This window comes from Rhopilema esculentum, chromosome 20 (genome assembly GCF_057945365.1).
Source record: "Rhopilema esculentum isolate cy_ngs chromosome 20, ASM5794536v1, whole genome shotgun sequence".
Lineage (NCBI taxonomy): Eukaryota > Metazoa > Cnidaria > Scyphozoa > Rhizostomeae > Rhizostomatidae > Rhopilema > Rhopilema esculentum.
The window spans coordinates 10,895,472-10,921,186 of NC_142834.1; the positions used below are offsets into that span (position 1 = coordinate 10,895,472).

At 35.2% G+C, this 25,715-nt stretch overlaps 2 protein-coding genes across 2 annotated transcripts in view; both read right to left on the reverse strand.

The window, feature by feature from the left end:
* Window positions 1-9,286, reverse strand: part of LOC135687172 (uncharacterized) — a 9,853-nt gene extending 567 nt beyond the window's left edge. The window contains exons 1-4 of the mRNA XM_089114298.1: window positions 6,827-9,286; window positions 5,947-6,029; window positions 2,589-4,702; window positions 559-1,284 (exon numbers count right to left, since the gene is read on the reverse strand). Coding sequence (XP_088970424.1) covers window positions 559-1,284; window positions 2,589-4,702; window positions 5,947-6,029; window positions 6,827-6,943 — 3,040 coding nt within the window. The 5' untranslated portion in view covers window positions 6,944-9,286. The remainder of the gene's footprint in view (window positions 1-558; window positions 1,285-2,588; window positions 4,703-5,946; window positions 6,030-6,826) is intronic.
* Window positions 9,287-11,734: 2,448 nt separating this feature from the next.
* Window positions 11,735-20,591, reverse strand: LOC135687509 (uncharacterized). The gene is made up of 2 exons (XM_065204080.2): window positions 20,469-20,591; window positions 11,735-17,696 (listed from the first exon to the last, which is right to left on the reverse strand). The coding sequence occupies exon 2, from the start codon at window positions 16,889-16,891 to the stop codon at window positions 14,414-14,416; it is 2,478 nt and encodes an 825-aa protein (XP_065060152.2). The 5' UTR covers window positions 16,892-17,696; window positions 20,469-20,591; the 3' UTR covers window positions 11,735-14,413.
* Between the last annotated feature and the right edge of the window lie 5,124 nt (window positions 20,592-25,715).

Sequence of the window (25,715 nt, forward strand, 5' to 3'; positions counted from 1 at the left end):
TTGATTTTAAGAACATATGTTGTCATGGCAAACAAAAATTTCGATATATAGTTGTCTTTGACAATAATTACAGAAAATTTGTTCCTATGTGTTATAAAGAGCGAGCATAAATAAATCATCCTGGTTGCAAATGCTTTGCTAGCGATATTGTTAATAGTTATTAAAAACTCGGGGCATTAAAAACTTGTGGCCATTTAATATCTTTCAAAAAACCGCTAATAAGATAATCCTTTTTCTCGAAAACTGAGAAATACTTTTTGAAGAAATTGTAGGTAAACCCTAAGGCAGTTTAAGAGGAAAGGTCAATGTATAAAATTAGCATTTCTTCCATTCTTTGTGATTTTTTTTGACTGCATAATGATACAGTCAAACACTTATTAGTGAGATTCAGAGCATTAGACAATATATATGATGCGCAACGAAAACTGAAATTTTAACTAATAAATATTGCCAAAACCGTATGTTCATCAAAGGGGTTCACTAGTTGCGTCCGGTCACATTTGACAACAGCTATGCCAGTTTGATAGATAAATAGAAATTGTGAAGCCGTTTACGTACCATCTTCAAATAAATTATCGAAGTTTAAATGTACATCTCCATCTTCATTATCTTCTACTTTCGTCTTCTTTTCGAATTTCAAATCTTTCACAGGACTGTGTGATTTTCCTTTTGCCCCGTCTTTTGCATCATCACGACTCTTACCTGTATCTTCAGTTTTCTTTGGTGACTTCTCCTCCTTCTTCCTTGCCCCAGCCTGTTCTTTGGGTGTAGCTGAAGCCATATTTTTATCAGTTTCAGAGATCCCTTCTCTTTCATGCGATATTTTGCTCTGCCTACGGCTACTCGTTCTTCTTTCGATGCCTGGTTTCTTGAATTCGCTCTTTTCTTCTTCCTGTGTATATTTTTGGGAGACCTTCCCGCCATCAGATTTACCTTTATCAAGGCTCGTGACGATATCCTTTTTCTTATCTCTTTCCTCCTCTTTCTCAACAGTAGTTTCTAATACCAAGAAAGATTCCTCTCTTTTTTCTGGTGCTGCTTGTCCTTCGTCCACATGGTCAACAGTTTCAGGGTCTGAGGACAGTCCTTCTGAGATCTGCGAAAGCCAATTATTCACTTTTTCGACAGACTTTTTCGTACTGGATGCTGAAATGGATTTTCGCCTTTTGGAGCCATTTTTGCCTTCATTTTTGTCATCAGCAGATGGAGTAAATAAACCTCTTGAGGAGTCAACATGTTTATCCTCTTCTTTTCTCACAGAAAATGTTGCTGACAACTTTTTCCCTAATAACGAAAGTTTAGCAATTCAGTTTAAGTAGAAGAAAAAATGACATTAAAAAAAGTAGAGACATAGCTACCTGACTGTTCCACATGCTAAAATTGAATACATGATCATCGCAACGCATCGAGTAATTGAGAAAGCTTTGTGAGGAATTACAACGTACGGAAAGAGAAAAAAAGAAAATGTGAACATACATCAAGGACTATTTTGTGCTGATACGTCGCACCGAGAAACAATTAAAGGAATCAAAATAAATTTACTTTTCAGTTTCATTTAGGGTAGACATAAGATATTTGACAATAATTTGTGTATGAAATTAGTAAAAGTTGGCATACAGCCCAAGATCTTGTGAAATTAACTACAACCCAAAATTTTACAAAACTTGATAAGCAGTCATATGCCTCGCCCATCGTTTATCTTAGTTGTCGTCCATTGTAAACTCTAATGTTTCTGTTTGGCTGAGAAATAATTCAAATACCGCCGTTCATAGCAGATAAAATTAACTTATTCATAGGCATCTAAATGGAAAAAATTACTCAAGGGAATATTTTTAAAACAAAATTGGTGGTATAATCAGTACACTGAAGCGGCAAATTAAGCGCATTTAAGTCTAAACTAACTATTAACAGGGCAGACTTAAATACGGACGATAATTTACAGATGGTTATAAGATTTTGACAACAATAAGTTTCATTCTAAGTGTTCAATAGCATGACGTTTGCGGTGAGCATTAAAGAAATGATCACAAATAGAATAATTTTCAAAAATACTTGGAAATGAAGTCTTGAGGCAAAATAATAAAATTAACCTTGCCAGTTTGCTTTCTTTCTATCAAGGATTCTTTTGAAGTTTTAAGAAACATATTCTTGCATCAGGTCTCGTGAAGTTGCTCTTAAAGCTAATATGATTTTTTTTTACTTGGCAATATACCGCACAAAAAACTCGCGCCCAAGCTGCGAAATAATCTTGAAAGAAATACTAATCACATGACTGGGGTTTGTGGCCGGGGGCAAATGAGGATAAAATGAGGATAAAAAGAGGCAAAGGCGGGCATAACACTTTAGTTTTAATCAATTTCATCTTTGGCTCCATGATGGAACCATTTACCGATTAGTAAAACATGGAATCTTGCCGTTTTTCGAATTCTGATGATTACATTGTATTTGTTAAAGAACCTAAACTGCGTTTCAAAAAATAACTATGGAGAGTAGCTTGACCAGATTTTGTAACTGCAGTGTGAGCAGGGTTCTATCTTTCAGTGAAATTCCCAGAGCATAGCAAAATGATATTATGGAAACTAAAAAACGAAAGGAAAAAGGAATACCTGGAGACTTTGCAGTGACATTTTTCTTCTTAGTTACTTGTGGCGAATCGTAATCACTGAAAGTTATACTGCTTGTTTCAGAACTAGAACTTTCGTCACCTCTCTTTTTATTTCTATCATCGTCGTCGTCATCATCATCACTATTATGATTTTTGTGAGGGGTTTTGTTGATACTCTTTTCAGTAATTTCGTTTCTTTTCGAAGCACTCAAAGTGACATTTTCAGCCGGCTGTGCAGATGTTAACACTTTGATCTTCCCCTGTTCTAAAACTTCTGACTTCCTACTCTTTTTTAGGGTGTGAGCATTTTTAACTTGGGTATCAGTAGCTTTCTTGGTCACATCAGAATCGCTAGCAAGTTTTGTGGCAAATTTAAGGGGACCTTGAATTATACTTTGCGAGTGATCTGATTCTTCAATGAGCTCATTCACAACCTCTTTTATTTTTGCTTTAATGTTATGTGTCTCGGCATCGGTTTCGTAGTCGAAGGTCGGTTTTGCATTAAGAGTTGTTTTTGTATCCTTCGCAACAGCCCCTGTCAGTAAGGCAGGTATAGGGGCATTGTGGGCTGACACTTTAGCTTTAGAAGGGTGTGTTTCGTTAGCGATATCTGTCACACTTGGTAACGTCGGTAAAATCTCTGAACAAGCATCATTCTCTTTCTCAGAACTTCTTTTTCCATTTTCATTTTTCCCCGCACCACTCTTATCAGCAAATGGAACTCCAGACTCACATATACTGAATGACGCCTGATTCGAATCTGATGGATTGTTTTGATTAACTTTATCATTTACTTTCTGCTTTTCTTTTCTATGTCGTTTTTTCTTGCTTCTAACAGTCACTTCCTCTTTCACCTCAGATGGGTCAGCTAACGTAGTTTTATCAACGCACTGTTCTTTATTATTTGCAAACAAGGTGTTTGTTTTCTTCTCTTGGCTTTCAAAGTCATCATTTTTAGTATCATTTATTTCTAAGAGTGACTTTGAATTATCTTTGTCTTTAGTTTCTTCTCCTTTACACACTGGAAATTCTGCAGCATTTAATACCTTGTCATGTTTTGTCATTTCAACAGGAGAGCTTCCGCTACCAATGCCAGACTCCTTTAAATTACTGCTAGCAACACTTGACCCACTAAATAATTGTTCTTTACTGTTACGCTTTTTTCTTCCCTTCTTCTTCTTAATACCTTCTGCAATAATTTCAACATCTGTACGTTTTTCACTCGTGTCTGGCTCTACATCTTTTTGCCCTTCCCTACTGAATGCTTTCCCATCCTCTTCCCTTTCTTTGTTTTTTTCACTTGCATCCATCTTCCCAATTTCTTGCTTTGTTTCTGAATTACTGATTTCCCGTCTCTGTCGCTTTCGGTCTTTAAGGCGTTTACCAGGATGATCTGACATATCACTTGTTTCATTTGCTTTACAAAGAGTTTGTGAAAGTACCTCTTCTACGCTTTCTACCGCCAACTCGGTCGAAGCTTTTCGCTTCTTCTTTTTCTTCTTTTTCTTTTGTTCACTATTTTCATCAAAACATATCTTGCTACAAGGGTCAGTATCCTCCGTTCCCTTTTGGGTTGATTTCGAATCAGAGGGCTTATTTGAAATCAATTCATCTAGTATAGAGCCAGGTCTATTAAATTCTGAATTTTCCCGAGTTTCCTCGTTAGCCTTCTGCTTTTTAAAGTCAGAAACACCTTGCGATTCTGTAGCTGCCTTGACGTCTTCTAAGTCTTCACACAAACAATCTTCCTCAGCTTTACTTTTCCTTTTTCTATCATTGCCAGCGTTTATATCTGGCAGTACAATAGGGATCAAACTGTTGGCAAAATCACCAGCATGTTTGATACTTGATGGAACAGCATCTTTGTCTAGCATATGATTTTGTGCTTGTTTATCATTTTCAAATGGACAGTGTGTTTGACTGCACTGTGTTTGGAAGGATCCAGCACTTCTTTTGCTATGTGCTGCAAATTCTGAGTTTAAAGGCTCATAATTGACAAAAACCTCTTCATTGTCATCAAGAAGAGGTTCTACAGGATACCAGTCTGGCAAGATTACTTTTCCTTTGTCTTTTCGAAGATGATTGATGGGACAAAATCTAAGGTAAAAATTCAACCATTTAGTTATCTAAGTAAGACAATTACGAGCACGTGATCGCAAAAAGTTTATGTTTGAATCTAAAAAACAGCTTAAGCACAAATGCTGCAGAGCAAGTACTTTGGTTTGCAATAGTCTATATCATATTTAAAAAAGCCCACATTAGCCACCACAAGCATGGAGTTTTTTCTATTCTTTTCTAATATGTAAGTACTTTTTCTTTAGATTTTGTCACTTCAAAGCTAATTAAAAGTTTAACAATATATATGATGAATATCAAATAAGTTTTTGCTGCTGCAAAATTTGAAGATGGTATGAATATCAGAAACATAGCATAAAAAAGTACATTATGCCTGACATTCAAAGTATAAACGTTGGATAATGACCAAACGTAAGCAGAAAATTCATATTCATGTGTATTTATATATATATTATCCACATTTATACCAAAATTAATGTGAAGATGGTTTGCAATTGGTTTAACTGGTTCTTTTGTTTTTTACCAATAAACATACACTTATCTCCCACTTTGTTGAAAAGACAAAAAAGAATACAAAATTTTCTGTCATAATAAGTTTGGATCCTTTGTTTTGAGGTCAACATATCCCAAAACTATTTAATGAAAAGACGACCTTGCCTACCTAATGGTGTTGAAAATGTTGTTACAGTACTTTTATTTCATTTTTATACTTTAATTTTTTTGAGCATTTGTGGTTTGGAAAAGTGCCCTGTACACTTAAAATGTGTCCGTGGATTGGCAACATTTCATCAATTTTGAAAGTTTATCAAAAATCTATTGTTTTTCCAGTTGTTTTTCCTATCTCAAGCCTTTTGTGCTCTATTATACTAAGGTCAAGCTTCATCCATTCAAAATGATTGCGTTCCTACCAGTATAAAAAATAAGTTGTTTATCAATTTTTTGCAGATGTGAAGCTAGTTAAAAGAATAAACCAGCCTATTACTGTGAGCATCAGGCAAAAAATTGTTCCGAAAAGACAACAGCCACAACATTTTGATTTACAGCTTAGAGGAAAATGGATGACTCTGATCATGTGTAAAATGTTAAAAATTAACTTTCATTCAAATTGTATTGCAAAGACTTTGTTGTAACTGAGAATCTCTGTCAAAGCTAATGAACAGATTTGTTGAATATTTACACAGATGTAATTTTGCTTCATAATCCATTGCAGTAGGGGCATCTTTTGAGGGGTTGTAGGAATAAGGGAATAGCAGAAACGTACTTACATTTGGTGTGGAAAAAGCCTTTTTAAAGTTTCTTGCATTTCATTTTTCAAATCTGATATTGAACCATCTCTTGAAACAAGGACCTGAAAACAAAACTAAACTGTCAACTTACCAAAAATTCTTTTTTTTGTACAATTATCAAAGATAAGAGTAACAATAGCAAACATATTTGTAATAAGAAATTAACACGCTCTTTGATTTTGATCAACCTATTTATCATGTAAGTAGCTAGGCAGTTATTTTTCATCCTTCGTGTTGTTTGTTTTTGTTTGCTCTACTGACTTCTTTTCTTCCTTTAATTTCACAGCTTGTTTTCCTTTATAAATGATAAAAAATATCCCCTTATACTCTCTTAGAATGAACTCAGAATATACAATTTATCAGGCTTATTGAAGCCCTGGAGCACCTTTTTCGCCACAATCCAAATGTGCAAGTTACGCTATAAAAACGCACTGTATTTGTCCCGAGTATTTGATTTGTTTACAAAAGCTAGACACAGCTTCTTTGAACTTTGGGCAATGCTGGTTCGCTTTTCTATTTATACATTTGAAAATTTGTAATTCAAGTTAGTTTTTAACATGAATTTGTAAGCGAATCTCGTTTATGTTGTGTATACTTTTGTTATGTTCTGTGGACAAACTCGAACTCGACTCAATAAGTTGCTGATCAATCACGATCTCGAATTCCAGGCAGTATATTGTTGAAATCACAATTGATTTTAAATACATATATGACATATCTAAAGAAAAACTAACGGTAGCCTCATATAACAACAATGTGCTTCTTTATTTGGCTAGGCCAGACGACAGAGAGTAGTACGGAATTTGAAAGAAACAGCAACAAAAAAGCTTGGTAGAATGATATCAACATTGGCACCCACCATGACGTGATCAATTCCAGGGTAAGATATCTTTAACCTTAGTGGTTTTAGCCCTTGAAGGCTTTTCTCTGCCATCTTACAGCTTTCAGAAACCTGTTTTGCCGTATAGCATCTCATGCACCATGTGCGCCTTTTTCGTGTCCAAAAAATTTACGGCCTCATACAGTTTTCATCATATCATAACGAGGCCGGCAGGAGGGTCGAGATTCCCATTGTTCTTCAAAGTTTTTTGTTATAGATTCTTTCCATGGAATTGAAGCGTGAGAAGAAAAAATTAGATAATTAAACAGGCTTTCATATCCAGAAGCTTTTTGATAGGAGGAACTTGCCTTGAAAATACCACTTATATACCCCTACTGATTAATAAACTAATTTCAGAGGTATGAATTAAAAAAAAGATGAAAGAAAAATGGATGGGTTTTACATGAGTTTTTTATATTTGTAGGACGCTTGTTTACGGCCAGGTCAGCCACTCAGCGAGAATCGTGGCGTGAAATACATGGCTAATAAAAAATTGGCGTCGTGTATCTCAGGCCTTAGATTTGTAAAGAGGGATAAATAACACTAAATCGGCCCAAAGTAAGTCTGCTACCTCCCATGTTTAAAATGCATTTGAGGCGATAGGGTTAAAGAAAAAGTAAAATATATTATTTGTTCTTTTGGGATAAGATATATACGGAAGCCCGAAGCGCTTAAACAGAAAAGTGATCCGTCAGTCAATATTAGCCAATCAAAACGCGTGTGAGTAGAACCATTGGTTCAGTAGAAGTAAAAATAGCTTTAACAGACTGCCTTGTGGAGCACCAAATTTTTTTTCGCGAGATTCATACAGAAAATTACAGACTTCCGGAGTTTGTGTTTCGTGACAGAGGTACAAATTAAACCAGCCTTAAACGGATCCTGAATAACCATACTGCGGTAATTTGCAAGGAGTAAGAAAAGTGAGTCAAGGGAGCGCTAAGTGGATTTTTAACTTGAAGGAAACTGAAATTTAGAAAAACAACACGGACCATTCCGTCGACAACAATAAATTAGTGCATAATCAGTGGTGTCCAGGGACATAACCTGAAAAGCTCTCATGACTTAGAACCTATTTTTGTGAAAATATTTTTTAAAATAGAAAAATTTTGTAGGCAGTCTACCAGATATGTCCAAGACATGGGGGATGACCTTCTACTTGTTCATACCACATGACCTTCTACTTGCACACCTATAAACATAATTATCTTAAAGCATTAAAAAAATCCTAGTCAAGCAAGGCAAAATATTTTTCAACAATATTCTCAATCTACTTAAACAGGTCAACACAGGCATCATTGAGAAGTGAGTAATAAATGCCACCACTCTTGAGCATATTCTAAAAAATTTAAATCCTCTACAAAAAAACAATATGCAGCATAATTTGGTCTAGGCATATGAAGATAATAATGGAAAATGTATTTAATTTACACAAAATAATACCATGCAGTAGCAATGACTACAATCCTTGCCAAAATTGTCAAAACACCTATGCCATTACAGTTTATATCCCCTGGTGCAACTTCATATGATATTGCATTACATGACTTTCGATTAAAAACAAACTAGGATTGGAGAAAAAAAATCTTTTCATGATGTAATTTTCATTTCAAAAAATGAATATGGAAATAATTTAGCCTGGGTAGGTAGTTAAATTCTGGGGTTTTCAACTTTTGAACCAAAATATTGTTTTGTTCCAAATATTGCAAGGATTGTGTTATACGGAACAAAATTACAAAGGATCATATCACATAAGAATGATTGATATCAAAATAATATGATTTGCTTGCTTTAGCAGAACTACAGATGAACAACTAAAACAACATTTGTAAAAAGCAACAAATTATACTGCATCTATCTAATTAGAAAGAATACATGATTACAATAGTTTCTCAGCTAGAGATGAAATTGAAAATAATGGAAACACCAAATTACAACAGTTTGTTTAAATCAAAGTTTCCAAAAAGCTTTCATTGCCCAATTTGAAGTATCAAGTTTAAATCCTAAAAAACTATTTAAAATACATACACCTATTGTTGTTCTAGAAAAGTAAAGACACATATGCGGCCTCTTTACATACAACATACTTAATGATAAGTGCATTATCAAATTAAGCAATCTTGAGAACAAAGATAATACATTTCTTGTAGCCTTTTACATTTCTGTTGAAGTTCAATCAATCAGCAAGAAAAAATTATAGGTAGCTTCTTATTATCAATTTTTTTGAAGAAAATGACAAAAATAGATCAAAACTTCTTAATGTTCTGGACATAATATTTACTAATACAAGGTTTCGTTTGGGCAAACCATATGGCCAAACAACGGGAAGCAAATTTGCCTCACTGTTAATTTTCTTTAATGGCATCCTAAAACTACCCAAAGAAACTTAAAATTAATATTGTATATACAACAGTTGAATTTTAAATTGAAACATGTCATTTACGGCACTGGTTGTGTTCTGGTCATAATCTTCCTTAGCTCTGTATCTGACTGCCACCTCAAATTTTCGCAGAAATCTAGTCGTAAAAGCATGGTTACCAGGAAGTGGAATGGTGCAATAAAAACCTCATTGTAACAGTCAGCCATAGCAAAAAGTAGGGACTCACTCTTTGATGGACCACTAAAAGGTTCGCTTCCTTCAATCCACTTCTGGCCAATGAATATTTGAATCAAAGTAACAAGCATTATCAGGCTCAATGCTTGTAGAAAGCCAAGGCTTGTTACATAGGAAACATGATAAAAGACTGCAATAAATCCAGGTAAGGCTAAAGCCTGTGAAAAGAAAGATTCAGAAAATTATCTAGACAACATGAACATTGTTATACATCTTATAAAAAGTCACGTGTACCATATGACAAATGACAAAAAACAATCAAGCATACAAACAGAAGGTAGTCTAGTAACAATATACCAAAATTGTTCGACATCATGGGCTGCTTATGCTGTGAAAAAGTTATGGTGTATATATACATAAAATATTTTATTTAATTTGTGTATATATGTATATATAATATTTTGAATGAAATTTTGATAACATAGCATTGAAAAATATAAGAACCTTTTATTGATACAATAAAGGGATGATCAAAACACAACAACAATGGAAGCAATATATTACAATATCTTTGTGGAAAAATGTACCACCTGTAAGGTATATCATACTTAAAATATATAATTAATTATGCATTGCAAAAGAAGATAGTAAATTCTTAAAATTAACTTACAGCAAGATTAGCATCCTGTGAAAAGCATATTATAATTACGAGTGCAAAGTTTATCAACTGAAGGAATGAAGGCAAAACACAGGCCATGAAGTAAAATCCACACCATGTCAGGAGCCAAGAAGTAACACAGTGAAGAGCAACATTCCTGATAAAAAAATACAATATATGAGTAGGCGTTGCAGTGTGATGGCTGAGAGAAATGAGTGATAAACAATACAAAGAAATAACAGTATATCACTTTCAGGAATGGGCACTGGAAAACAGTTCATATAGGCCCAGGTAACATGGCCCAAAATAAGTTGTCAATGTCAATATTTTTCACATTGTTTTTGCTTTTACCCATTGTGTTGATATTTTGTCCTCCTCCCAAAAAAGAAGTTTGAGCATGGGAATAGAACAATGGTTTGAGATAGCAAATGTTCAAGTTATCGGGAGTATTTTTAAATGAAAGTATTACATAAGGTTCAAAGGGATTGTTTAATAAGTTCAACATAGTTTAAGTTAACAGGGGGTTCAAGTTATCAGGAGTTTGAGTTGTTTACTGCATATGGTAATTTTTAGGTACATTGTAGACACTTGTATGACCCTAAAGGGTTGATAAATGTATTTTTCATAATGATGATGGTGATGATGATGATGATGATTATGATGATTATGGAATAGCTAAGAGTAACAATAACAAACATATTTGTAATAAGAAATTAACCCGCTCTTTGATTTTGATCAACCTATTTATCATGTAAGTAGTTAGGCAGTTATTTTTCATGCTTAATGTTGTTTGTTTCTGTTTGCTCTACTGACTTCTTTTCTTTCTTTAATCTTACAGCTTGTTTTCCTTTATAAATAATACAAAATATCCTCTTATACTCCTTAGAATAGAAAACAGAAATCACTCTGGAAAAAACATAGGAGTCATAGCTGAGAAGCTCTCTCACCAGGGTGCATTTCATGTCAACCGTACACCAAAGGACCATCAAAGCATTTGTTTAGGTGCCAAACATATGAGCAGTTAGTAAAACTGCAAATATTGTACACCAGACAAAGAAAACTGATTAATAGAGACAAATTTGGTGGATGGGTCTTTATTTCACCGTTTTTCATGTTATACTATGTACCTGGCTTCTCGTTTTACATCAAGTTTGATGAATGCCAAAAATTTGTTATTGGTTTACACAAGCAACAAGAGTGTACACCAAAGATCTTCAGGCCTAATACCTGGCTCTCTCTGGGTTAACTTTAGTATTCCTTCCTCAGCAAATCAGAATCATTCAATCACTTTGGTCATGGAATGATGGAAATAATATAGCCAGAAAAGTTTTAGCCATACAAATTGACAAATTTAAGGTATTGACAGAAAACAACTTTTTAAAGAATTTCAATGACCAATGAGTCAAGCTTTGACAAATGATGTTTCAAGTTATTGTTTAAGTAAATTAGCACATTTTCTAACATTTTAAAAAACCCTTATAGTGTGATTAACCTGATATGTTGAAAAATATACTTTTTAGTTTGCACAAGGTAACTGAGGAACCAGAAAACATTATTGAAAAACTTACCAAAACTTTTTGTGTGTATAGCGCTTAAGAGCGACCTGTCTCTTCAGATCAAAGAAAAAGTCTAGCTCATAATGTAGTGTTTTCTGCGGCATATTCGTCTTCTTAATTTATGTAAACCTTGATTTACTACAACATTCCGCATATCTCGTCCTGCCACCTCATCTTGAGTATGACTCTCTCTCTAACGATATAGAGGTCAACAAAAGTTTGGAAGCGAGGCTTTAGAAAGGCTTCATAAAAGCACAGTGATAAAGGTCTGTAACTCCAGGATACTTTTGTCAAGAAGTTTCATGTCTATGTATCATATTTTGATTTTCTTTTTAAATCTATAGGAAATTAAATCCCAGGAAACTCTTGAAAATTTCAAAGCAATTTGGAAAATATTCAGGACAAGGAGGAATATTATTAACTCAACCAAAAAATACGTTGAAAACAAAACTTAGATAAAAACGACCAGATCTTTACTCATTGTAAATTCAAGTTTTGAAGCTGTTGGTTGCATCCTTATACAATGCGGACATTGATATTAAATTGGTTCAGTGACGAAGCCAGGGCTGGAGAGGAGGTCAGTCTCTGTGGCAGAGCGGACACGCCCTTCTTTGGCGATGCCTAGCAAAGGATGGGTGCTATTTTATGTTTTACGCTTTGCAGCTTCAACTCTCGTTAACTAGGATTCAAATCTGAGCAAATTTAAGACATATTTGTTCTTACCAGCTTTCTGTCTAAAAAGCCACGAATGCCGAGCGTAATCATTAATATTATATTGTTTATGTACAATCAAACATTTATACAGGAATTTATGCCTCTAAGCTGTCCCAACTACCAAACTATATGTCTAATTTTTGGTTCTATTGATGGCGGTTTAATTTAGTAGCATTTAAGAAGCCATTATATTATATTCGACCTCAGTTGTCAATTATCGAAAAAGTTTCGTTTTTATTGCTTATGGCACAATCTGGGTATTATAGCAAATGCGGCCCGATGGCAGAATCGCAATATTTAGTCATTGCTTTTGATCCGAAAGCATGTGATTTCAGAGGACTTGTTTTTATTCCTTGCGCTGGCAGAATCTTTTCCCAAAACTTTTGGTTATGCGTTCTATTCATCCAGTATAATACTAGCTCATAAACTAATAAATGACGAAGTTATTTTTGTGTTAGAAACAAAATTATTTTGAAATAGATGGAAGGGCTCTCCTTCCACTGTGAACCATGCTAGGGTTGAAAGCAACACATATTGTAACAGGCACCGCAGGTCGTTGAGACAATTAGGGGGAGGAGGGCTAAAAATGTAGGGGATAAAACCAAATAAAAAGAGCCTTCCCTAGTGGTCTATTCTGAATTCTTTGCAACTCGACACAAAGTGGGAAAGTTGAGGGGGGGGGGTGCCTGTGTAACAACATTTTTAAGCTGACTTTTCAATCGAAGAAAAATGTTACTTAACCATGCTAGTTTTGGATAAACTGGGCATCTTTATAAACCAAACTGAAAAACCAAATGAAAAATAAATGACTTGATCTTGTTGAAGTCACTAGAAGTTGAATTATGTATGTTTTCCTAGTTTTTAAGTATATGGCCATGAATGCTTTGAACTTCTTTCAATGAACTTCTTTATTATACTTTTCAGGAAAATGATATAGATACTTGATTTTCTACAGATTAGTTCACAGTGTCAGCAGCTTTCGTGTAAATTTATAGTTTGTGGTTTATATGCATGGATTTAAGAAAGAAAATAACTTATTCTAGAGCCTTTTATATGCGTTATATCAAACAAATAGTCATGATTATATGCGCGTTAATCATAAGACAAAATCTAAATAGCAAGTCAATTGCAAAAAAAACGTTCTTATAGTTAATAGTAAAATTCAATCATAGGTTAAAGTTTCTAAAAGTGAAATGTTATTCACTTGCAAAACAAACGATTTAGGACAACGCTATCAGGCACTGCGGAGCGTTGAGAAAAATGAGGGGGTCTAAAAGAGTGGGGGGGGGGGCTAAAACCGTATAAAAAGAGGCTTTACTGGTAGTTGAGTAATTAATATTTAGCATTTCATGCAAAAAGTGGGAGGGCTAGAGTCCCCCTGCTCCACGGTGCCTGGCTATAGATAGGTGTGTGGAAGCAAATTTCTCACATCTATGCCACCTGGATAAATATGTTTAGCAAAATATAAAACGAAATCGAAATGCAAGAAACATGTCGAACAATAAAAGAAAAGTAAAACCCATTTCGGAAAAATTAAGAGTTGCAGGCAAAATCACTACAAGAAAAAGATCCGAAGTGATCGCATACTATTTGCATAAAAATCTTTATGATAAAAACAAACAATTAGGGTCACGACTAATTACTTTGCGTAATCTTTTGCTCGAGTAAGAGTTATTGTTCTAGTTTTTTTCTTGCCTTTAAGGTTTTACCTTGTATTGGAGAGGTATTCCCTCTGCTCTTGTCTTCTAGAATCGACAACTTCTACGAACAATGGATACACTGGATGTCGCTGACGTTTGGCATTTACTTAAGGGTGTATATGCTTTAGGGTGTATAAGATGCATTGAACTGACTCATGTCGATAATACCATATCTCTACACCTTTACGCTAGGCAAATCTGATTCTTATCTTTACCACTTTGCCCAGTCTTAGCATATCGAATTGCATTCTATATAGCCTTAATAAGCAACTGTAGTATGTCATAGGCGATAAAATACTTTGAGCTATTACAGAGTACATAGAGCATACAAGTAAGAAGTTACTTTACGGAAGCAAAAGTAAAATATGTAGCTGTGTTTTTGTTATTTTACTCTTTCTTCCAGACTGAATAAATTGCAGTAATGAGCCTTTTCATTTGTCTTCCAAATGCACACAGTAGCAACAAAAAAAGGATTGAGAGCAAAGTTATGGGAGGTACCAGAACTGCCATAGCCATTATCCATCCAAATACTTTCAAAAGTATTAGGCCTTTTCCTTCTTCTCTGACTCCGTGATCACTACCATAAGCAGAATACAAATCCATGCTGTTTATGAGAACAAGCATTGTTAGTGACAACATTTCTAACACATTGAGTTGGGCATTTTTATAAGGCTTCTTGTAAACATGGTGCAAAAGGAAGCAGATCTGTAAAAACAATGATATGTATAGCTTGCAGACGGAATCTTTCGAAAATGTGAAAACAGAAATGAGAGTCAATCGGCGAAGGATATAGAAACCCTCCCATGAAAAGTATTTGCTGCTGTTTATGTCATCAGTGAACGGCTTGCATCGTTCTGTAAACACGGCGTTTAGAACAGCATCTTCAGAAGAGATTCCTTCATTATCATCCGTCGAAAAGGTTGTGCGAACAGGACTTCTATCGCCAAGAGGTACATCAATGATAACTTTCTTAGTGCGAAATTTGAACTTGATAAAGACAAACAGAAGAAATGCTAGTGGTGAAAGACATCCAAGAAACAGTGAAGGCAGTGTCAATTTTTTCTTTAGCAACAATCTAGGTAGCACGAAGATGAAACCACAAAATGGCAGAACCCAGAATAAGCCTACAATCATAAAAGCAATTTGCCATTTCTGATAGCAAATGATGTTTCCTTGCAAATGTAGTCTTTTCTCTGAATTGACATCGTCACATCTTAGCATAGCAAAAGTTGTTGTTGCTATGGCCGCGTAACTCAAAAGTAAAACCTCAAATAGAGCAATCAACACTTTGTCCGCAAACGCTTTTGACAATTTCGATGAGATAAATATCGAGATAAGCTTTGCAATAAAAAAAGCCAAGATCATCACAAGGATGACAGCTGCGACGAGGCACAATCTGATTATTTTGTTCCACACTGGTGTAGCATTTGATATGGCACAAGACCAAGCACCACCATGAGGGAGGAAATCAAAGCTAAAAATACTTTTGATGGATTGCTTGGCGAAATTCAGTATTGACTTTTCCTCTTCACTGCTAGACGAATTGAACAAAGCATTAATTTGGTAAAAGTAGAATGCAATTTTTAGTAATCCTGCAAGAATATCACTGTCATTGTTACCATCATTTTCAGGGTACATAACTCTTTCTTGGACTGATTGCAGGTCAAGGTAGGGGCATGTGTTGTCAGTTGAAACATTCCATTTCTTGAACCAAAACAAATGTCGCTTTAAAAAAAATGAAATCTCTTGTTTGAAGGTGAATAAAACAAAGTAAAAGATAAGCAGAACAGCAGCAAACAGCCAAAACTTTTCGATATTGCAGGCTTCATTTTTAATGCATTTTGTTGACAAAATGCTGTGCGCAAATCCCTTCCTACACAGACCACAAAGTATGCTTTCTCTTCTGGCTGCACATGAATTATACCGGCTGCACAAATCCCCTCTGCATCCATAGCCTTTGGGTAACTGCGTAAATTTACCAAAGCTTCCATTTTTAGTTGTATAACCCCAAAAATTTTCTTTCGGCTTCAACTTTCCTTCTAGGCATGTGCCACCCGATGGGCACTTTAAGCACTGTGAATCAGTTACTGCTAGTCCAAAAAACATGCCCCTCTTAAGTGAGTATGTTCCAATACCACAAAACTCACATCGGATGCTCAAAAACTGGATTCTGTCCTCTTTCAAGTCGGCGACTCTTTTGGTATAGACTTTTAGAATTGTCGCCTCTGGGCAGACTATTTTTTCATCGCCTCCCATCTTTAATGATCGGTATGGTCCTTCGAACTGTACAACAGGAAACCCATTATTGGACCCCATGATTTCAATATGAGCCGCGTAAAGGTTGGTAAAATATGAAGTAAATATTGCTTGACCTTGAGTGCTTGGGAAACGACTTTCTCTAGGTGTTTTGATAGTAGAAAAGTGAATTGTTAGAGGTGCGTGGGCATAGATAGTGCCACCAATCATCTGGGCAGAATTGTCTTCGAAATAGCTATCAACGATTAGAGCCCAACCTGCGTTCATTGAACCTAGATCCTGCATAATGGCGATTGCACCCCCACTGCCAAATTTGGAATTTAAATCGTAAGACGGAATATTTACATCAGTCTCGTTGTTGTAAAAGGCCCAATTGCTAAGAAATGTATTATTCGTTATATTCAAAGAGAAGACCGCAGGGCTAGAGCTATAAGTACTGATAGCTCCACCAAATGTAGCTACTCCATTGCTCTCAAATATACAGCGATATATGTATGCATTTAGCTGGTTTCTGATAAGCCTGAGTGCAACAGCTGCACCTTCAATGCCAGTATTATTTCGAAATATGCAACCTGTTATAACGACCTTTGTATTCGTACTAGAATCCATCAAAGAAATAGCTGATCCTCTTGCTCCCTGTTCACCAGACTCCTGTGACCAATGGTTGCCGGTAAAGTTGGAATTCGTCACATATAATGAAACCTTATACGCAGAAGATACCACAGTAGACGTTGGATAAAAACTTACTGCTGATCCAAAACTGATAAATTGACAGTAAGTAATATTAGCAATTATAAAAACGTGCTAATTATGCCATACTGGCCATATTGAATTGCTGTAACTGAGTATCCAAGCTTGCCAAGAAATTTGCTTCTTGAGACGTCTAAAGAAATTAAACCACTGCCTTGAATGTTGAGTCCAAGTTTAGGAGCCACAAATAAGCAATTTGTAATTTCTATCTCACATCTTCTGTCACAAATTGACATAACTGGCTCTTGAACCTCAATAAACGAACAATTTCTAATGTATAAAGACCCGTCCTGTGCAATAATAAGACCACGATAAGGAACTTTAACCACTGAGTTTCTTCTTTTAAAAAACGCAAGATTTTCAAGGAAAACAGTTACTCCGTCAGTTTTTGAAGCGCCAAATGACAGGATGCTGCTGCAGTTTTCGCACAAAACCGCAGGTCTTCCTTCTATACCTTTAATTGTTAATGATCTATTCAATAAGATGTTTGACTCAATAAAAACGGCTTGCTTGTGCTTGTGATATCCGTGGACTGAAATTTCATCTTTCGCATATTTCGATTTCATGGCGGCATATCTGATGTGTCGGCATGGCACTGCAACAGTTCCGCACTCTTCATGGTCTCTTCCATCCAGTGATACATGGATCGATTTCATGGTAACATCTAAGATGTAACTGTAGATTAATGATCTAATGGCTGTTTTACAGAACATTTTTTTTCTACCTCGCATTTTATCAAACACAGGACTGAACAGTTTGGCTTAGGATTACAGTTGATTCTTAAAAGTGTAGAAGACTGATTAAAAACCTGAATATTTTAGAATATTTTGATAATATTTTAAATAAATGTGAACTATTACCTTTCTAAAATGGTCAAAATGATAGAGTTGCAAAGTGACGATGTGATGATAAAAGATATTTCTTGTATTTTATAAAATTAAGATTTTTAATTTGAAATAAAAAATGAAATGTAAATGAAGGTGCAAACTCCGTTTAACTGTTTAAAATTGGCTGAGGTATGGCCACATTTTTAAGCAAAGCAAAACAAATAGTAGTATCGGTAAACTATGCAAAACCAACAATAGGAACGGTTAACCAAGCAAAGCAAAAAGTAATATTGTAATATTGGTAAACCAAATAAAACTAACAGTGACATTGCTGAACCTAGCAAAGCCAACAGTAACATTGGTGAGCCAAATATAGCAAGCAGTGACATTGATAAACCATACAAAACCAACTGCAACATTGGCAAGCTACGCAAAACTAACAGTGGAATTTTTATTCAAAGCAAAACCAAGAGTAACGCTCGTAAACTAGGCAAAAAACAGTAACATTAGTAGACGTGACATTTTTAAGCAAAGCAAAACAAACATGGCTCTTGGTGAGAGTGTGACCGCACCAACTAAAGTAGCTGCCTTGCGTATACTTTAAGTTCATAGCATGTTTTCATTTTTGGCGAAATTTAAGATGCAGATTTTGCACATTTTGTCCCTTTTTAACATCATATGGAATTCAGTTTGATGACCCAATTTGTGCAGTATAGGAGTGAAACTCTATGTATTTGAAAAGTATTTCGGAATAGCCAGATCGAACTACAAAGAAACATCGTTTTTGGATCAACATATGCAAAGTATTTGAAGGCATAATCAATGATGGACTAATATGATAAAGTGACGAAAAACATTTAATGTAAGAGGCTTTTGGTGAATTTTGCGAAAAAGGATCTGTAAATTGGGTAGCAGATTCACTCGTATTGTGACCGTATATTGATGTTTTTAAGTAAGCGTCTCAAAGGGTAAATTTACACCAAAAAATGAAACAAAGATGAATTTTTTGATGTCATCCTGTCAGAGAATCCTGTCAGGTGCTCATTCTTTGTGGAAGATAAGCTTGGAATTAAATATAACAGGCTGAATTGCAAATTGAGATAACTTGAATTGCAAGAAGATCTACGTCTATCATTGTTTGTGGGTTTTTAGTAATTACTTTTCAGAGGCATTTGTTAAAACTCTTTCAGGGCATATGATCCAAATTAATAAGTTCAATAAAATTCACGAAAGACAATATTTAAACATAATATAACAAGGAACAACAAAAGGGCAAAAGTTGATGGCATTTCAACTTTTTATCGTCATAAATCATCATAAATATCTAGATTAACGACATTTTTATCTGGTGAAAAATACTGATTTATGTAATTGTGTGGATGATAATACTATCTTTTCATATTGATCCTCTTTTGCGCGATCTTTACGTTATATTAAAATCACTTGATTGAGACACTTGCATGTTATCACAATGGCTTGACAATAATTACATAAAAATAAACGAAAATAAATATCATCTTCTAATTTTTTGAAAGAAAGATTAAGAAATCTTTGTAAACATCTGTGTGTCTATGATAAAAGAGAGCACCGGAAATACACTTCTGGGAGTAACTTTGAATTAAAGGTTAAGTTTTCAATCTCATGCTGATAGCCTCTGTAAAAAAGCCAATCAAAAATTGCTTTAAATTATTCTTAGATGCACCTCAACTAGCTCTAACAATGACTTCATTTATAATGTCTCAATTCAGTTATTGCCCACTTGTACGGATGTTTCATGATAAAGAAAGTAATAAATAAACAAGATTTATGAAGGTGATCTTCAATTCGTATGTAAATAAAGCACCGCCAATTTTGATCAATCATTATCGAAAACCAAATCAGTGTCTATTTACCAGAGAAATTTACACTGCTCTTGATCGAGATATATAAAACTGTCACTAACCTGAATCCAGCACTAATGAATGATATTTTTGTTAATAAAAACCTTAAATATAAATTTCGAACAAACAGCAACATTATTTTGCCCATTGCAAGAACAACAACATATGGCACAGAAACCATAAAATTTATTGGCCAAGAAATGTGGCAAAACAAGCTACCTACTGAAATGAAAGAGTCCCAATTACTACATAATTTTAAACACAACTCAAAGCCTTTAAAAATACATTTAGGCTTTTGATAGATAATTACTTTTCATGTCCATTTTAAATAGTTGGCTTAAATTAGCTTAATGCTAGATCTTATTGCCAATTTTAAATAAATTGTCTATATTATTATTTTTTATTTATCATCTTCATCATCTGTATCATATCATATTAAGCATTTTATCATCTGTATTGCATTGCTAGAGGTCTCAATGGAAAAGGATAACAGCCGGAGTACCTCATGGCATAGGAAATACGAACTGTGGCCATATCGAAGGGAAAGGGCCAGGACACCCTAGAAGCTATCTTGTTGTTTTCAGATTAATGAGCTACATTTCTGTCTGAGTTATGGGAACTTATACAAAAGTGACAAGAAAAACTTGTCTTCCAAACGAGGTGATAGCATAACTTTGAAATTTTGGATAAGAGAAAATTACATTTAAAACAATTTATAATGGATCTTACCGTTTATCGACAATGCAAAAATAATGATACCAAAGCATTGCGTTATGCTAAACATCTCGATTTATCAAATATTCTTGTCTCTCTCTCACGTAATAGCTCTTTTGGTTTCATTGAACACCCATAGTCTGAGCCGCACAGCAGTGGTTAGCTTTTATAAAGTACATCATGACAATGAATATTCTTTATTCAATGGAAATTAGCTGGCGTGCCAAAACTATTAGGTAATTTCTAACAAAGGAAGATTTTCTTCTCTTGTCCAAATTAGGTATGATATTTGGTGCCCTTTCCTTAAACTTTTGTCAAATACCTAACAACATCACAGACTGGCAGAGTATTTCTTAATTAACACAAAGGAAAATCAGCCACTGAAAGAGCAGGGCCGTAGAAAGAGGAAAATTACTGAGCCGTAGCGTCGCTAGCCTGAAAAAACTGGGGTGGATAAAAAATTTCTTGACCACGCCCTTCAAAAGTGGAAAAAGCCTTTTTTAGTATTGTTGATCTACTTCCCAATATTTGATTAGCAACTTTCTCAAGCTGCATGTTTGTAAAGTGGGGTATGTGAGAACGAAAATCGAAACTGATCTGATCAAAAACCCCTCCCCCACCCCCAAAAGGCTTTTCACCTGATTTCAAATAATAGGAAACTCTGGTTTTGGGAAAACTGGGGTGGACATGTCCACCCTAGTACACCCCGTGGCGACGCCACTGTGGAGAAGGAATTAGAGATGGGGTCTAGGAATACATTTTCTAAAATTTCCAAACAATGACCTAAGGATAAACTTAAAAGATTTTATATTATGATGAACTATCACTATTGTGTAAAGTAGAGTTTCATTATTTACACAATACTCTGGAGCCGCAGCCCTGGTGTCAGTAGCAATGAACATGAAAAGGAAACGTCTTTGCATTTTGTTTAAAATTTTACTGGTTTTGTGATACAATTATAAGCGATTCTACCTTACCCACTTACAAAATCAGACAGTAGAGTGAGTGACACTGAACGTCGCTCAAAGCCACGTGCATAATTAAGGCCCCACAAAACCCACTTTTAAGATTTCTTCAGAGAGCCAATTAGTGGCAGCTTTTGGAAGCCATAGAACACAGTATTGTCATGTTGCACCTTTCTAGACCTTGCTAGAGAACTCCTGTGAATGATACAACCAAAATTCAATTCTTTCTATTTGTCGATGACATAAAGAAGAAAAGGACCCATTCTCTGGATCCATTTAAATAGCAGTGTGATATACACAAACATAAACATGGTGCACCCCTCTCCCGTTTTCATCCTGCTTTCATTTGACTACTTCATGTAGTTTATGTACTTTTCATAAATCCAAGTTCAAAATTAAATTCAACCCTTTATATCATATAATACTCATTACATTCTTAATTCCATCGTCACAGATATATTAGTTAAACAATTTGGAACCTTCAGTTCTTCTACAGTGCCCTTGGCGTACCTTAATGTTGGTTAAATAGTGTTTGACCTTTTTTACATTTATCTAATAGTTTAGCTCTGTAAACATTGCAAAAAAAACTTTGAAAAGTAAAAATATAACATGACTTAAATAGAAAGCCATTGTCTGCAAAATAATGTTCAAAAGGTGACGCTTCAGTACTAACATGTATTTCATTTCTCTGGAACAACAAGGCTGTATTTTGATGACGTAACTAACATAGACAGCTAAAAGAATAATTGAAAGGCGTATTATCCTTTTAACCAGATAAGCCTTAAAAATCTAAAGATCTTTCCGCGTAACTTCTTGGAATCACAATGCAACACAGCTATGTCAAGTCAATACTTTCACTTTCCTTTGCCCAGGACACTGTAGTTTCCTGGCATATCTCTCATTTCCGCCCTTGTGTATTCCAGAGAAATGGAGTCAGATGGTACTTCTGGATTTGTTAATTTGGAAATAAAAATTTATGTGGATTAATGTTGACGTGATATAAAAATTCAGGCCAAATTTACGAAGCTTCGTACCCAGGAAGTGTAGGCTTCATATCGAGAAAAGTTGCAGATACTTGCATATCCACCATACATTTGAAAAAAACCTCACTGTGAAAATAAAATTTAGCTTGAAACCACTGTCAACAATAGGGTACCATTCCTAGAAAATAAATCTTTAATAGAAACTATTCAAAAAGTTTAGTGTTTGTCTACATGTTAGTGTTTGTCTTACTACCAAGCTTGGATATGTCTGTGTCATACCCACTAGAAGAAAAACACACGGCTGCAGTTATATGCAAATTGTTTGAATAAACTACATCTTCAAGAGAAGCTTTTTCCAAATATTATTGCTCTAGAGCTTTTGGTTATTCTCACCTTGATTTAACTTCAAGCAGAGGGCGTGGTGTACCAATATGTAATATGAAGACATATCCTATAATTTTTTAAACATTCCCAAACCCCTACTCCAAACTTTAGATACGATATAAAATGCATATCCTCAACTTTAATTTGAACATGAAGTTAATATTTGATGTGGGCCCATGATCGAGGGAAAAATTCAACAACTCAGTCAAGTTAATGAATCATCCCCAATCCCTTACCAGTACATATTGCCCCCCCCCTCCCGCCCCTGGGCAAGGGCAAGATCAAGTCAGCCAAGGAAGCTGTCGCTTGTAAAAAGCATTTCAGAAGGTCCATGAGGCACTAGAATTTTGCTGACGGGCCTGGAATGTCCCGTTGGCCGCAGATTGCCTGTCCCTTGTTTACAGTATTGCAATGAAAACGAAATCCATGGTTATGCATATGCACATTATTGTTATGCATAAGAAGAAAGGGAAATCAATAGTTAATTATTACTTGCTGCTCCCATTTTACTCTCACAATACCAGATTGCCAACAGAAGTCAGACACGCCGCAGCAGTGAAGGTGAGGGTGGCAAACCGAAGGAGGTCCCCTCTACCTTTTGCTTTGATGTCACAACCAACATATACCCTTACATTAAAAATGAATTAAAATGCATTTTTACTGTTATATTGTGGTCTTTTTCCTTTTATTATGGTCTAATGTTTCTACGATGTTTATGTTTCCTTTTATTTTGTAGCTATTTTTATACGCCTACTTTATATAAATAGATAATGGAAACATTTCATTTTCAATTCAACTAAACTACAATTACAAATCTCACTATTACAAGGTAATTTGCAATTGGCTAGCCTGGTTTTACAAGAAAAAACTATAACAATCGTAAGGTAAAAGAAAAAAAACTGAGAAAAATAAAACAACCAAAATTAAAACGGATGTAATTCCGGATTTGTCCATGGTTTATTTTTGCAACAAAATATGTAGTACGTAGTACGAATGGCAATTTTGGAAAGTTTAGAGATGAGATACCGTTTTTGTTGTTGATCGATGGAGAGAGAGTCACACATTTTGAAGAAAGAGATGCAGGAATTGCCAAAGATGCCAAGAGAGCTCATAGAAAGATTCACAAAAGAGACACATTTGAACTTTCGCTGTAAGTCAGATAGGAGAGGAGCATACTTGCTGTGTTTTCTTGTTGCATTTGTGTCAAGATTGGATTCAAAACCAACAGTAAGCTCTAAGATGTATAGGTAATTGTTGTTAGTCTTCAAGGGAAGATCTGGGCGAAGGTTTTCTCCAGTTATGATTGATGGTGAAAGATAGCCAGGTATATCAGCGTAGATGGTAGATTCATTAACAGCTTTAAGAGACGTAGCTAGAAAGTTTAAGATAGAGTTATGACGCCAGGTGTATCGGCCTTGTTCCAGGTATGTTTTGCAGCCAGAAACAACGTGAAGGAGGGTTTCTGGCAGAAAACAGAAAGAACAATCAGAAGTCTGGCTCAAGTTCCACTTTTTCAAGTTTTTCTGTGTGGCAAGGGTATTGTTCAGGTACCTTATGGTGAAATTGAAAATATTCTGAGGCATGCTACTTTGCACCTTGGACCAAAGTTTGTTTATTTGTGAAAGATCCTGGTTAAAAAGATGTGACAATAAAGATCCTTGGGAAGTTAGAATGTTTTGCAGACGATCTTTATGTTCTTGCTGGACAGCCTTTAATGCTTCTTTCGAGTTCCTATATATATCATATTGTATATTTGTGCTACTGCTGGTATTTTTCCATAAAGAGCGAATGTTATCGTTTGGTGAAGATTTCAATGCGTTGCGTAAAATAGTTTGACACTGTAGGAATTTGGCGGATGGTAAAGTTAGGCTGAGTCCAAACTGGTTTTTAGAAAGAATAATGCTACTCAAGGTAGCACTTATTGGGAGGTCGAGCCACTGGCGGATGTATTTGGATACGAGGTTGTCAAGATTCTCGACAACCCACGTCTTTGAAAGATCTGCTACAGTAAGGTTCCAAGAGATTTTAGAAAGAACAAAGTTGTGATAAAGAAGCAACTTATTTTTTGCATGTAGAGGCTGGGAATCAATTTGCTTGAGCATGTTGGACAGTGATAATAAAAGATCAGATTTATGTTCTTGGTTTGTCATTTCAAAGTCAAAATGACGACCGAGGTACTTAAAAGAATTTCCATTCGAGACAGGTGGGATAGATTCGTTGTTTATGAAAAGCTTAGGTTGATACTGAAGAGAACGTGTGGAAAATTTCTTTATTCCAAAAGTGATGCATTTATCGACACGTATGATCATGTTAGCCCATTGGTACCAGCGAGTGAAACAATTCAGTAGAAGTTGGTTTTCTTTCTCATTGCTGGTGATAACGGCAGCATCGTCTGCGAATTGAAACCAATGGACTGGTTGAAACATACGGTCGTTCTGATCATGTGGGGAGAAACCTAACTGTTTGTATTTTTCAGCTTTTATGTACTGTATGAATGTGTTGAAGCATAGATTAAATAGTAGAGGACTGAGGCAGTCGCCTTGAAGAACACCGCGACGGACTGGAATAGCAGGAGTATTATAGTGGCTTGTGATGATAGAGGTTTTAAAATCGGTGTAAAGGCTAGAGATAAGAAGCTGTATGTTGTCAGGGATATGATGATAAGACAGTACAGTGGGTATCAAATTATGATGTACTTCTCCAAATGCATTTTTAAGATCGAGAAGAGTGACAACTAGTGAACGTTGCTTGATACGAGCTTTGTTTATGACCTGAGCCATCATGGCAGTATGCTCTAAGGTCCCTGAAATATTAGAGGTGAAGCCTTTTTGTATTTCGTGCTCAATGAGACCATTAACTTTAAGAAAATTAAATAGACTGTCACGCAGGCATGATGTGAAGATTTTCAAAGGCACTGGCTCAAGAGTGAT